Here is a 15941-nt window from a genome sequence, read left to right on the forward strand (position 1 = left end):
CACACACACAAACACACTGAAAGACACACATGCCATCTATAACGCTGTATATTTCTGCAGTCATTTATTACCTACCTATGTGGCTATTTATTTTAGTTACTATTAAAACAAGTTGTAATTTGTTATGTTTATTATACTATTATGTTCAAATTCAGAAGCATGAAACTGTTATTTAACGGGAGGAGAGGCAGAAATGTCATTTTTTATAACCGTCGCTGTGAGTGAGTAAGGGACTTTCTATTGCTCTGACTATGTAAAAAGACACACACACACACACACACTGTCTGATGAGAACGGGAGCGAGAAAGAAGGAGACACAGACAGATGTGGCGTTGCTAGGCGGGGCGGGGGAGGAGGCACCACAGGGGGAGGGACGACACAAGACAGCTGGACCGCTTTGATCTCTGGAAAAAGCAACATGTCACGCCCATGCCAGTGTGTGTGTGTGCACGTGTGTGCGAGAGTCATGGTGACGCAGATATGCAGCACGGCGATCGGGTGCGAGAATGTCAGAGAATCCGCCCGCAGACACACAATAAAATCACAAACTAGCCTGGTGGGAACGCTGACCAGATTGCAGGTGAAGAAGTTTGCTGTGCTGTTTAACCCCCCCCCCCCCTCCATCCCCATCTTTAGCCATCTTTAAGGAACGAACACAATGAACAAGATGGAGACCCACGCAGGCAGGTAGAAGCACGCATAAAGCAAAATTCAGTAATTGATAAAGTGGCGTAAATAGATAACACTCACTCTTTCTCTTCAGTGAGGATGAGCAGCACCTTGTTCTGGGCCGTCATCTGGGCACTGAGGCTCTCGTTGGAGGCCCTGGGAGGGGGAGAAAGATTTTTGTCATGTCAATTAAATTAGGAAGACAAAAACACGTCGCAGGGTTCATTTGGGTCTTACTTTTGTTCAGCAATCCAACAGTTGACATTAGTCATGAGCAACTGGCTCTCATGGCGTAGGTTTGCCTTCTCGGACCGTGTCTCCTGCAGCTCCCTCAGGAGTGTGTCCACCTACATTTCACAGTCAAACCATACCAATCACAACTTAAGCACAACGGTTCATCTGGACTTCGTATGAACAGGAACTGGAAAGTTCCCTTCATCTTTGTTTCAATGCATTTTACAAGATGTTTACATCCTTCATAGTGAATATTCACTTCCAACACTGGTTTTCCAGATATGGGTTTATGTCTCCCTCTCTCTTCCTCTCTCTCCTCACACAAATGGTGTAAAATTAACAAACAAAAAAATTGAGCGATAAGTGGGGCTCTAATAGATGGTTGCAATGACGGGGGAAAATACATTTCAAAAATAGCACCTAATAGTAACACAAAAAGAAAAATAGGTAAATGGAGAATAATGGGGGATGAAAGAGATGGCATTTGCAGATACAGGTGTAAATAAGAGGGTTGGGTATTAAGCAGGTGTAAGGAGGAAAGATGGAGGGAGAAGGGGGAGGGGGGGGCAGGAGCAGACTAAAGACGAGATTGGAGTGAAAAGAGACGGGTGAGGGGTAAACAGAGATGGGATGTCAATGGCCAAACTGCTGACTTTTTCATTCTGCTTATCAGTCAGGACCTTTCCATGGCTAAACTCCTGGGACCCTCACACATTACCCTTATCGCCATGGAAACACCTTGATATACCATACTATTTCCCCACAAATACATGGGAAAACATGAAAAAAAGTTTCCAATATGTTGGTCATGATTTAGGGATCCAAAAATGTCACATGATTAACCCAAAATGTCAAAAATATTAAATGCTGAGTGAGGTAAATTATATTCGGTGTGTCCTATACGTATAACAGCATATTTCTTTCCTGATGTTTATCTTGACAACCCGACAGAGTTAAATGTAACTCAATAATAAAATAAGACAGCTGAACCTATGGATGCCGAGCTGACTGAGAAAAATATTGCATGCAGGCAAATTCAAAGAGATTATCACAAACAATTATCCTTCATTTCACCAAATGGATTCAGGGAAACTGGACACGGAGGATAAGCCAATGAGAACCATTGAGATGACTAATAAAACAGAGTTGCATTGTCTGTAGTGTTCTTAAACTTGGGGATTGTGTCAATATGTAGAGTGAGTAACTATAAACTCCTACAGCCCACATCCAGAGGCAAAGCACAATCACATGTAGACCTAAAGGTTAAAGTGAAAAAACTACTTCTATGTACAACTGTACCTCCCGTCACAGGAACGTAACACATTCTGTATAACTGCAGGCAAATTTGGGATCTAGTATCAACATCAAATGCTTCAGGAGCTAACAGTAAACAACTGCTCAATGAGCCATTGCTGCTCTAGATTTCTGATATATGATAAATGCCGGGTAAAAGGACACGTTGCAGGGACAGAGAAATCGATTGCATGCTTAACCTGAAATGTCCTGCAATTCCAAACTAGTATGTGCACGCCACTAGGCCCATATGAGGAATGTTCTGAAGAGGCGTCTGGTTGCATTCACAAGAGAAACAGAAGGATCCGAGTTCATGGGCAACCTCCCATATGTCTATAATGAATATGAGATAATAGAGGTGAGATTCAAAAAGAGAATGATCAACAACACAAACGAATAAGATGCTTCATAAGGGATGGCAAGTTGTGAAGATGAAGGTGACAACAATTAATTTTTCATTTTTTGACAGTCAGGCAATGAAGGTAAACTGAGGTAACGATGAAATGACACCAAGCAAATCACTCAATGTTAAGGAGTAAACTCGGTATCAAACAACATCTACACGTTGCAGAAACGCAGTTTCATTCCGTTTTTTGGTCACGCACAGCATATCTTCATGCAAAGTGAGTCGGTATGTTGACCTAAACCTCGCGATGAAACTCCAACAGTAATTTCATAAACAGAAGTATCAAAACCCTGTCTTTCAAAAACTGACAACACCACAACGCATCTGCGCACACACACACACATGCGCGCACACACGCTGCTGGGATCTGTGCTGTAATGACTGTAATTACCTGTGGTTCTACATTAACATCTCCCTCCTGACCGTCCGACGGGCTCGGCTGGCGGAGGGATGTAAATGGCAGCACAAGTCTGATGTTGTGATTAGGACTGAATTACGCAGCATCACTCTGTTTCCACCGGTGTCAAGGGAGGCAGCCAAAGGGTGTGTGAGAAGGAGGGGGAGAGTGTGAGAGCGAGGGGGGGAGCGGGACGGATATTTAGAGAAAAAGGCACAAAAGGAGGTGCAATTGCGAGCAGGGGGAGGAGTAAAGCGGCATATCTGCTTAACATTTAGATTGGTTTTGTTGCGCAAATATTTTAGCAGATGATGGGGGCTAAAAGGGGCAACAAAATGCATTTGGGACACACTAACCAAGTAGGGCGATACCACTGGTCCTTTCAGGTCTCTCCTGGACAAAAAGAGTTGACTACTGCGGTCCTGGTGGAGGATGTGGGATCAGCTGCTGCAGCAGTATTTGTCATTTTGAGGACAGAGTTGTCCTGTCCACAGCCACATGGAATTTTATTCAAAAGTTATACATCTGAATGAACTTTTATGACGAAAGTGTATCTGCAAAAAAAGATGGGGAGCAGTTAATGGGTTTTCCATCTTTTCTATTCTACATCGAGAAGTGGACTGGTATCACGTTCCATATTAGCTGCGCGGGACAAAAGTGCATTTTCACTAAAACATGCCAAGCGGGCCAAGGTCGTGTGATGAACAGAATTCAAAGTGAACTTTTCTTGTTAAAGAGAGGAATATAAAAATGTTTTTTTTTTTTTTCAACTGACAGCCTGGCTGTTGCTTCCATCCTCATCAAACCTCCAGCGCTGAATACGAGCCATTACTCTGTTCCACTCAGCTCATCAGAGCACATCCTCTCATCAAATTAATGAACACATTTATTGTTAAACACGTTTTTTATAAAACATTCATTCATTCTGTCTAATTAAAAGACCCAACAGACCTGACATCACTTAAATATGCATACTTATCACTCACAGGGTCTGAATTAAAGATCTACAGGCATGTGTGTGTGTGTGTGTGTGTGTGTGCGAGTACACTGTATACGTGTGCATGCGCCTGTACGGCAGCAGGAGAGAATGAGGCTCCCTAAGCAGGTCTTCTCACTCTAGGCTTAATGGTGATAATCATGGCGTGACCCAACATTAAGACCACGTGCGCGTATGTTTGTGTGTGTGTCCCACTCTCCCTAATGGTGACGATGATGACATATTCTCCATTAGACTACTCAGTGGGCCACAGCAGATCTAGCATATTAATGACGCTGATGATGGCTTCTTTAATTACCTTCGTCTGCTGCTGCATGGCCCTCACTCCTTTCACAGATCGTTTTATCACAAACTTGCCTGCGCATGCTGCTGGGTTGTTTGGCAACGGCTGCCTGCATTGAAGCCCCCTATCGTGTGTCTATCCTGCATGAAAACAACTCAATTATCAGCATTGGTCAAAGATTTCTCACCCACCAGCTGGGTGGAAGCTCGGGCTTGGTTTTTTGGGGTGCAGACTGTTATCCGTCCATACATTTACACATATTCAGTCTGATTTCAAATGACAAAATTTCCGGCTTTTCATTTATTATTAATTGTCTTCAATCCCACCGTTAGATGTTACATTTCTTCTACTTTCTGACAGTGGATGTTTTTTTGAAAAATAATTAGTAGGCCGAGGTTGTTCTTGGTATTATTGTGAGTTCAGTAATCATGTCAGCACTGATATATTCAAACCATTCCAACCTAGAAGCTTAAATCTGCAATAGTGAGTTCTTGAGGTGTTGTAACCTCTTAGAATAGAAAGATATGTTTGGATGTTCTCATTTAGCCCACCATCCCATGTTGTCCAGGTGACCATCATGCAACAGTGCTGAGCTGACAGCAGCAGCAGCACAAAAGAACAATTTGAGGTTTTTACTGATGCTGTATTGTTTATGAGCTGATGCAGCAAGAGTTTGGAAAAACGCTACCAGTTGCTTTGTTATTTTTTCATCCCTTTAATACAATGTTGGAAAATAAAATAATGGGGAGGTTAGAGGACTTTATGTTATGGATTGTCTCTGACCCCAAGTGCACGACACCAGACACAGCTTAGGTTTAGCCGGAAAACGGCGTAGTTTATTTCACAAATTAACCAAATACGAGAAACAAACCAAAAAACGAGAACTGCCTCCTTAATTGGCAGGGGGGAGAAAAAACAAAAAAAAGGCAACTCCAAAAACTTCTCTAGTCCGTGGGCGCTCTTAGTCCAATCAAAAAAATGAAAACTCACACGATACTCACAGGGAAAACAAAAACTCTGCGTAGGGAATTCCGGAAGGGTTTCCAAGAGGAGCACAGGGGAAGAACAATCAACCCTCTCTGGGGAAACACAGAGCACGAACTCACAGCGAGCCACTGGCAGATCTGCTTCTTAACCTCCCTGTGGGATGAGCTGACGAGCTGCAGCTGTGGCGATGAGCAGAGCGGCGTCAGGTGTGCGACTCTCTGGCAGGTCGAGCCCTAACACTACCCCCCCCTCCAAGGGAGCCACCCGGCGACTTGCCAGGCTTCTCGGGATGGGCTCGATAAAAGACGGTCAGAAGCCCCGGGTCCATGATGAGCCGGCGAGATACCCAGCTACGGTGCTCCGGGCCATAGCCCTTCCAGTCCACCAGGAACTGGTACCCTCGCCCCCGACGCCGAACGTCCAACAGTCGGCGAACCCTCCACTGAGGGTGTCCATCCACGATTGTGGGTGGAGGTGGGTCCGGGGCAGGAGGCATCAGAGGACTGCAGGCGACGGGCTTAATCCTTGATACGTGGAACACAGGATGGATCTGCATAGAAGCCGGTAGTTTCAGCTTCACTGCGGCAGGACTGAGCACCTTCGTGACCTCAAAGGGGCCCACGAAACGGGGGTCCAGCTTCTTGGCGGTTGACTGCAGGGGAAGATCCTTGGCGGACAGCCAAACTCTCTGCCCGGGGTGGTATGTTGGCGCTGGGTTCCGGCGACGGTTGGCCCCCCGGCTACTACGTTCAGCCGCTTGGAGTAGAGCGGCTCTGGCGACTCCCCAGATGCGACGACATCTGTCCAGATGAGTCTGTACCGACGGAACTGCCACCTCAGGTTGTTGTGCCGAAAACAGCGGTGGCTGGTACCCCAGCGACACCTCGAAAGGGGAGAGACCTGTGGCAGAGCTGACAAGGGAGTTAATCGAGTACTCAACCCATGGGAGGAACCGACTCCAGGAGGACGGGTTCTTGGCAGCCACACAGCGGAGTGCCGTCTCCACACACTGGTTCATCCTCTCCGTCTGCCCGTTAGTCTGTGGGTGATAACCAGAAGAGAGACTGACAGAGGCGCCCAACCCCTTGAAGAATGCCCGCCATACCTGGGATATGAACTGAGGTCCTCTGTCCGAGAGCACATCCTGGGGGAGGCCATGGAGCCGGAACACATGGCTCATCAGGAGGTCCGCCGTCTCTGACGCCGAAGGGAGTTTGGGGAGGGCCACCAGGTGCACCCCCTTACTGAACCGATCTACTATTGTTAATATCACCGTCCTACCCTGGGAGGCCGGTAATCCAGACACAAAGTCCAAGGCCACGTGGGACCAGGGACGGCTAGGAACAGGGAGAAATTGAACCGACTGAGGAAACCGGCCCAACGAGCCTGTCGCCCATTGAGACGCCTGGCCGCCCGGATGAATGTCAGGTTCTTGTGGTCTGTCCAAATGGTAAATGGCTGCTCTGCCCCCTCCAGCCAATGGCGCCACTCCCCCAGAGCAGCTACTACTGCCAGCAACTCCCGATTACCGATGTCGTAGTTCATCTCCGCGGGAAGAAAACGCCGGGAGAAGAACGCGCAGGGGTGCACCTTCTGATCTCCCACCGCCCGTTGGGAAAGGACTGCCCCCAGCCCGGTGTCCGAGGCGTCCACCTCAACAATGAACTGTCGTTTTGGGTCGGGATGGAGCAGCACTGGGGCGCTAGTGAACCTCCTCTTGAGTGACCGAAAAGCGGCGTCGGCGGCCGGGGACCAGATGAACGGCTGGGAAGAGGAGGTCAGCCTGGTGAGGGGTTCTGCCACGACGCTGTAGTTCCGTATGAACCTTCTGTAGAAGTTAGCAAATCCCAGAAAGCTCTGCAACTTCTTTCGCGACGTAGGGCTCGGCCAGTCTACCACCGCCTGGATCTTGCGGGGGTCGGCCCGCGTCTGCCCTCTCTCCACAATGAAACCCAAGTAGTCGACAGAGGCGGAGTGGAAACGGCACTTCTCCGCCTTGACAAAGAGTCTGTTCTGGAGGAGACGCTTGAGCACCCGACGAACGTGCTGGACATGCTCCTCGAGAGTCCTGGAGAACACCAGGATGTCATCGAGGTACACAACCACGTGCTAGAGAGGGGGACGAGTGGAAGACCGCCTTCAAGACACCCCGAGGTCATTACGAATACCGCGTAATGCCATTCGGCCTTACCAACGCCCCGGGGGTTTTTCAGGCGCTCATGAACGACGTGCTCCGCGACATGCTGGATGAGTTCGTACTGTTATGGATTGTCTCTGACCCCAAGTGCACGACACCAGACACAGCTTAGGTTTAGCCGGAAAACGGCGTAGTTTATTTCACAAATTAACCAAATACGAGAAACAAACCAAAAAACGAGAACTGCCTCCTTAATTGGCAGGGGGGAGAAAAAACAAAAAAAAGGCAACTCCAAAAACTTCTCTAGTCCGTGGGCGCTCTTAGTCCAATCAAAAAAATGAAAACTCACACGATACTCACAGGGAAAACAAAAACTCTGCGTAGGGAATTCCGGAAGGGTTTCCAAGAGGAGCACAGGGGAAGAACAATCAACCCTCTCTGGGGAAACACAGAGCACGAACTCACAGCGAGCCACTGGCAGATCTGCTTCTTAACCTCCCTGTGGGATGAGCTGACGAGCTGCAGCTGTGGCGATGAGCAGAGCGGCGTCAGGTGTGCGACTCTCTGGCAGGTCGAGCCCTAACACTTTATTTATTATTTTCCACTACATGATTGATTTGTAGGAAACAATTTCTGCGCATACACTCAAATACACACACACAAACACACACACACACACACACAAACTGCCAGGGCCGATCTCTTTGCCAAGGCCTCCTGTTGATACTTTACAGAACAGTGAAGGAGACTGCGCTTGGTTATCATGCTTTACACACGTTCTCTTGCAGGGCAGCCTTTATATGACAACATGATAACGACTAAAACAATTATCAATTATTACCATTGCTGCTGCGGCAAAATGATTTAAAGATTTAAAGTTACTTTCATGGGTTTTCATTTTTAAATTAATAATCAGCTTTATTCTTGGGTTCTGAGAATTTTCTCTATTTAAAGTCATCCTTTAGTGATATTAAAAAAGTCTCTTAGAATTTGTGAAGAGGATTGGGTGAGACGATTAAATGTTAGCCTTGAGTAATTACAATATGAGCAATACTTACTTATTGTTATTATCTGGAAGCTGTTGGATGAGTGGCATGTGTACTTTGTTAAGACTCATTTTCACACAAGTCAAATGCAAGTATGCAAAAGGTGAGTCTCAACTTTGACTAAGTGAAAGAATTGAGAGAACAAAAGGTTTCACTTATCCGACTTTCTTTTCTATAAACCCATCTATAAAACTAAAATAAACGTAAGAATGAGAGATGTTTGTTCAGCGGTTGGATTGGATTTTAACAATTGATGGGAGGTTTGACAATTGTCAAATATAAATCAAATGTAACATCCAATCAGATCTAAGATGTGCATGATCTGTTGTTCTGTGCATTTAGAAACGTTTCTATTGGAGCGGCATGTTGCTGAGTCCGTTTCAATCAGGACGAGCGATAGGTGAATGTCGGTCGTCATGTTTTGTAAATCATCGGCAATAAAAAAATCTGTTTAACTGTTTATTCACATTATTAATTACTGTCGCACTCCACTGTATAATTACATTTTTAAATATTCAAGCATTTCAAATTGAGCCCCGCTGTGGCTGAACATCCTGAACATCCTTCATTTGTTGATATAAAAATAGAATCCATCAGCAAAGAGAGAAAACAACTTTTTACATCTATGCAGCTACTTAACATGTTTTTCTCTTCCCCTCCTTTTGCCAAATTAAGATCATCGGGCCTTACACGTCCCTCACAAACTCTGGCATGAGGCAACTTTGAGTTGGAGAGAGGATGTGTGACAGCTGAGAGGGACCCAGGAAGTTATGGAGTCCGTCCCCTCCGTTAGATGAATTACACGACAGCAGGTTAATGAGCTGTGTTGGAGGGTGATGGGACACACAGACACGCATGCATACGCACATTGAACAAATACAAAGGACTTTCCATGGTTAAATAGTCAGACAATTGGAGCACTTCTCTTTATTCATCAACTAAACAAATGAGCGTCATTTGTCTGTCCTCATTCCTGTGTGTGTGTGTATGTGTGTGAGAGAGAGTGTATTTCTGTAAAAACGGTGATGTAGTGTGGGTAATTTTTAGCTAATTAGGCCAAGCTTGGGGCTTCTATCAGGTATAACGAGTCAGATCAACGACCAGATGAGAACGTTCCAGAGACCAACTCTCTCTACCATCAAGAGAATGAAGATGTTGAAGACTCATGGCTGCAGAGTTCCCACACAGACAGATTTTGAATAAAACATTGTGTCTGTGATTGACACCCCGCAAGTGTGTCAAAGGCGATTAGGTAAACCGCAACGCTGGGGAGCTGAATCACTGTCCATCAGGGCCGGAGTGGTGAAGAAAACGGAGGAAAAATAGATCAAATTACATCTCGCACCGTCGACCTCCACGCGCAGAATGAAACAGCTTCTGGTGATACAGTGTGGCCCGCCCAAGTGGACCAGGCTCCTTTCTCTAATCACTAGGCCGGCAGCCCGCTGACTGGGAATGATTAAAAGCTACTGTCTAATTGTATTTCTATGTCTATGACATCAATACTTCTAAAAAAGTTTATGGGAATGAAAACATCCTCATAAACTTTTGCTATCTGTAAACTTCCCTACAAATCCTCATTAAAGCTGTTTGAAACCATTTACTCCATGCTAAGAGAAGTTGATGTAAACACACTAATGACTGTGATTGTGTGTGTGTGTGTGTGTGTGTGTGACCGAGAAAGAAAGAGAGTCTGTGTGTGTCAGAGAGCAAGGAAGAGGGATGATCTGATCAGTCACAAACACGCCTCATGTTTACCACAACTCACATCTGAACTGGACTCATGCAGAGGGACGAGATCAAGTAAAGTCAGTGTGTGTGTGTGTGTGTGTGTGTCTGTTTGTCTCTGTGCGTGATGAGCAGCACACACCCAAGCACCACATTTACTGGCAAATAACATGCAAATATCATTTTCTTCATATCAGAAAAGGAACATCGAACAAACCTGGGAAACACAAACAGGACACACACACACACACACACACAGAGCTATCTGAGGTTCAGCTACTGTGCACTGAGGCAATTTGTAATATAGATTTCCTCTATAGGCCACTGTAGTGTACCATTTACCATTTCAAACCCTTTGATTTTTTTCACTAGTGGATAATTCATCTTTTGCTGGTCAATAACAGAGATTGAGCCCTAATGAAGGAGTCACAGGTAGAAGGAGGGACACCACACTGCTGTTTAAACACAGTTTGGCGTCAAATTCATTGAAAAGCCCATCTGGTGATGAAAACAGGGAAAACGGAAAGATCGCAAAGGAGAAGTGTGAGGGATTATCTACGAGTGAGACAGCATGGCAGACAACACATCAAAGACATGCAGATACGCACACACACACACACGTCAAGATTTTACAACGAGTTTGAGAATAAACACCAAAAAAAAAAGTAGTGTGCAGCCTGTTGCGTCTCCATCTTCCCTCTCAAACAACAAAGAGATGAATCTCACTCAATTATTCCTTCTGGCAGCCTTACACTCAAGATGGTGGCCAAGATTGAAGCAAACAAACAGGAACATATCCGTGTCGTATTGTGACTAACTTCAAGTTTATGGAATTGATTACCGCGGATGCTGCTCCTCAAAACCAGTGTCAGTTTCTGAGCCACCGTCTTGTGGGCGTGACCGTGATTCACAATGTGAGCATGCAGTCATACATGAGGCTGGAGGGTCCAGCCGTATACGGGGTTATCCGCAGACACACACACACACACACAGATGAAGAACTGCTGACTGAGCGATCATCTGGCCTTAGTCTCACCGGCCCTGGGCCTTTACTTGTTGTTGAGAAAAATGAAGAAGAGCCACGCTGGGGGGGAGTGAACGAAGGGAGTGAGGTGAGAGAGCGAGTGAAAGGGGGAGAGATGGAGAGACAGGGGCGAGTAAAGAGAGCGATGGAGAACAGGAGAAAAACAACGAAAGACCGGGATAAAAAGAAAAAAGGAGCAAGTATTGGGAAAGAAACGCAAAAATCAGGATCCGGGAGAGCGTGGCCGTGCACAGGAGCTCCAGACGGAATTCAAAGTTTGTCGAATCTAAATGAACATCAGCTCCCCTTCAAGGCGTTACCCTTAATTATCCATTCTGCCTTTGTACGGCGGCGGCTCAGCTCTGACAACTGCTCTCCCCCCGAGACGCCCACCCCCCCCCTCGCTCCCAGCCAGAACACTAGGGAATATCAGGGAATATTACACCCAGGAATTAACGCTCCAAATCACCTTGCCAGGTTTAGGTCCCGGCATCCCCCCCTCCACCTCCCCTCCCACTCTTGGACAAGATAATCCGGGCTGTAGCACCGGATATATGCCACTAATCATCAAAAAAGTAAAGGGGTGGGGAGAGGAGAAGGAGACCTTGGAGGCCACGGGAGGAGAAGAGAGGAAGCCTTAACATTTGCATATGCCTGTTTATGTAGTACAGTAGAGCCACCTCCTAAAAAGGGGTGGGGTCACCTCCAAAAATCAATACGCCACCGGCCAGAAGGATTAGACGATTACATTTAAGTGACTTTAAGTGGTCACTTAAGGTTACGCAGGTTGTGTTACGCAGGTGTCGTGCGCATCGGTCTACCTGTTCCTGGGCTTCTTGTTTCTCTCGCTCCGCCTGGCGTTTGTGAGCGACAGCCTGCTGAAGATTCCTCTGGAGCTCCGCCATGTTTGCCTGCAGCCTCAGGGCCAGTGACCTGCACACAACAACCACAAACACAACAATTAAATGGATCTCTATACTACAATCTGGTTAGTAGAATAAATATGTCGTTCAAATATTTTCACATTCATTATTACAATAAACCGTCCTGAAGACAAACGCATTTAAAGTATTTAATCCAATTTGAAGTTGGTCCAATGTCAAGATCCCGTGGGTGTAAGTTTGGGGATGCTTGTGTGTGTGTGTGTGTGTGGCAGCCAAGCTAAGGGAATGTGAAGGGGATCAATATGAGGGGGTCTATTCCTGCCACGCAACTGTGCCTCTGTGTGTATGTGAGTCGGTTAGTGTCTGCAAGTGTGTGTGTACACGTGTGCGAGCAACTTTGTGCGTGCCAGCTGCCCCGGCTACAGCGAGATCAATACGACAAATGATTACCATTTCCACAAACCTCCCTCCACAGCCTCGCTTCGGCCGCTGCGTGAGCCTCAGCAACCCCGCCAACCTTGTCCACACACACACACACACGCGCACACGCGTGCACCAAAACAAACTTGACCCGAGCCTCTAAGAGCAAATGAAAATGAATATCACAAATATTTTGGCTTTTAGAAGCAAAGGGGACGGCGAACGGAAGATAGAACACTATAGATTTTACAGTAAAAGAAGAAATAGTGACTATGCAGTGAAAATCACAGCATTTGACCAGTCGTTTTCCACTACTGTTTGTATATATATAAAAAAGAACTCAATAAATAATGCAGTTAAATAGCTAACCCTCTCAATACATTCTGAATTTGTTATTTTTTTTAGTTAATAATTTAGCATTATTGTATTAAGCTTTTATAGCCTATTGTAGTATAATTGATAAACCTGCTGATTTTTTTTCTGTGTTAATTTATTACGTAAGTTATAATACAAAGAATAGTTCTTTCAAACTTAAAGTATTTAAATTACATGTTTTGACCAACTCACAGTCCAAAGCACTCCCAATTAGTCTCTAGGGAAAATGTTCACATTTGAGGAGATATGATAATTGTATATTTAGAATATTTGTATTTTTTTTAACCAAAAAATACTTTTTTGCCAATACATTTTTTTTAATTAATCATTAAGCAAATGAGTGAGTTTTCTTTGTGTACTCAGGACAGACAAAAAACTAAAGAAAGTCTAAAGAAAAATAAATGCTGTATTCATTGTGAAATTATTTTTAGCAATATTAGCAGTTTTGCGGCAATACCCAGCATAAGCATGATGATTTTAATCAATTCTCTTTTCAAATCATCAAAACATATTTTTATTTACATTCTAAAATGTATGTCAACACATTATAGGTGACTTGTGTGTATGTGGCTAAATGTTTAGATTAATTTGCTACATGTTTCAGCACTGGATGCAAAACCCATAGAGTTATTCAGCGGTAGTAAAAAGCTAAGGAAGAACGGCCCAAACGAAACGCAGAGAAAGCGGCTGATAGATTGGCCCACGGAGGGAATAGACGATAGCAAGAGGGAAAGGGAAGGAGGAGAAGAGGCATCCTGTGGAGAAAGGAGGGGATTTCCCACAGCACAGATGGAAGCCATTAGTATGGTGTTGTTGCTTAAAAATCCTTCATGTCTTTGCAGTTATTAGATAATACTGGGTTGAACAGTAAACAGCATGATCCTGTAAATGGAGATAATATGCAGACACGGTGATTGTTTTACCATTCACTACCTAAATTGGTTTAAATGTAATAAAATGTAATAATTCATAATGTGACCTATAAAGTCGCCATGCAGAGTTTCAAATTGTGGGCTCAAGATGAAAATGTTCCATGGTTCAACTTAACCATTAAAATTCCCGTAGTTCCCGCCGCTGCAGTGAGGTCACGTCGAAGCCAAAGCCACAGCCGCAAATATGTGCGCACAAACGGACGCACACCAACACACTCTCGACTGGGTGATACACGCTTGCTGATGTCATCACCCGCAGCTCCGGTGACACGCTGGGGTCAAGCGGGGGTCTCGCCTCTGAACTCTGAACTCCACGACCTAACGTCTGCTTACCCACCGAGTGCCATCGGCACACATTTTGACATTTGTTAGATTCACTCCTGGAGCAGAACTTCTCTTTTTTCTTCCCAGCTCTGATATCTGTTTCTTTAGAAAGAACTTTGAAGACTCTCTTATACAAAGCGTGTGTCTAGAGCTTAGGGCTGTCCTGTCCAACACATGTTCAGTTCATAAAGCCTACTGTACGCCGCATGCATAAAAGCTAAATGTTTTTGATTACCGAGTTTCGACTCAGGGGACCACGGGAAATGGGATGAGAGAGGAAGCGTCTGTCCCTCTCTGCCTCTTTCCGTTCGTACCTTATTTTCTCCTCTGCTAGCTTTCCCTCATTCAGGCACCCCTCCATCCGCCTCGCCTCCTCTGCACGGGCTGCCAACTCCTCCGCTGAGCGAGGGGGGGGGGAAAGAGGGTGGGGGGGGGGGGGCGGGGGACACAGGGGCGGAAAAGTGTGAGATACAGAGCAACTGTTCCCTTCAAACGCTGTTGGGTTAAGATTCGTTAAAAGGCCGAGTGAGAGAAAATGTATACATTGTGACTGAGATAGGACATTGTTGGTTCAATTTGTTCTCTAATGCATTACAAGAAAGAAATATGTAACAAAAAAAAACGATATTCATATTCATACACAGTGCATTCTCCAACAGAGGATTAAAGAACATTTTTACAAAAAGTCAATTATTGATTCGGGTCAAGTTCAGACTGAAAAAATCGGAATTGCGAGGCGCCTTTCAAAGCAAAACAAACCCTGCCACAGGAGAAGCACTCGGGCCACGCAGCAGCCCCTCTGTTGGGACAAAAAGAGCGCTTCCCGACTCGGTCAATAGATGGCACTCTTTACCTTGAGCACGCCGCTCGAGCGGCTGACCGCATCCCTTCAATCCCGCTCAGTCTACATGGAATAAAACCCCGCCGTCCTACACTTGGTAGATCAGCACAGTGAGAGGTTCCTTGGTTAGCTTTGCTTATGCGGGGCCTTTTTGGTTTGAATTTAAAATTTGGGATTTGACCCCTCCCTCTATTTATTAATTTTTTTGTTCTGTATGCTGTTTTGTGAGTCAATGTTTCTTCGTAGCTCTTAAAACCTTTTCACTACATTCAGTATTCATTGAATATAACATAAACTGTCAGCCATCGGTGGTCAAGGCTAGTGAATATTGAGGAGTATGTGCGCTGAATATGTAGAGGTGCGCTCCTGTGTGAGTGTGTGTGTGTGTGTGTTGAATATTTACAGGACGGACCTTGACTTTGTGGGTGTGGATGTGGGGTTGAGTGTGTGAAATAGAAACAGAGAAATGCTTAGTGTGTTGCTGTGATGCTTTTTAGGGCTCTGTGATGATGGTGGTGGTGGGACAGACTGAAGAGGGGGAGGCTAAAACCAATACCAGTGTGAAGGAAAAGGAGAAAAGAAAATCTACATTTAATAATGCCATGATTCATTCATGACTTTGCTGTATCCAAACTGTTTAAACTGAAGCCCCAGGAAAATTGAAGCTGCAACTGGAATGCTAAATATTTAACGACGCAAAAGCTCTTTTATTTGTGTGTGCCTCTAACTTGGCGATTTCACTAAATCTCAAGGTGAAGGTTTGTTATGAATCTCAATAATCAATACAGCAGAGATGTGAAAACTTGGGGATCACATTGGCAATCAAAGCCTTAGTCTTGAGGTGACCTCAGTGACACGTCCCACCAGAGGAGGCCACAGAGAGAGCAATTAGCTGCATGGACTGACCGTTTACACGTGCACCAGAACACACACCCAAAATTAAGTGAAAAGACAGACAAGAATT

At 45.3% G+C, this 15941-nt stretch overlaps 1 protein-coding gene across 1 annotated transcript in view; it reads right to left on the reverse strand.

Annotated features, from left to right (window-relative positions):
- LOC119198853 (shootin-1-like) overlaps nt 1-15941 on the reverse strand; it is a 39741-nt gene that overhangs the window by 10131 nt on the left and 13669 nt on the right. Inside the window, exons 5-8 of the mRNA XM_062559382.1 lie at nt 14451-14535; nt 12023-12134; nt 907-1016; nt 751-825 (exon numbers count right to left, since the gene is read on the reverse strand). Coding sequence (XP_062415366.1) covers nt 751-825; nt 907-1016; nt 12023-12134; nt 14451-14535 — 382 coding nt within the window. The remainder of the gene's footprint in view (nt 1-750; nt 826-906; nt 1017-12022; nt 12135-14450; nt 14536-15941) is intronic.

Source organism: Pungitius pungitius, chromosome 19 (assembly GCF_949316345.1).
Source record: "Pungitius pungitius chromosome 19, fPunPun2.1, whole genome shotgun sequence".
NCBI classification, from domain to species: domain Eukaryota; kingdom Metazoa; phylum Chordata; class Actinopteri; order Perciformes; family Gasterosteidae; genus Pungitius; species Pungitius pungitius.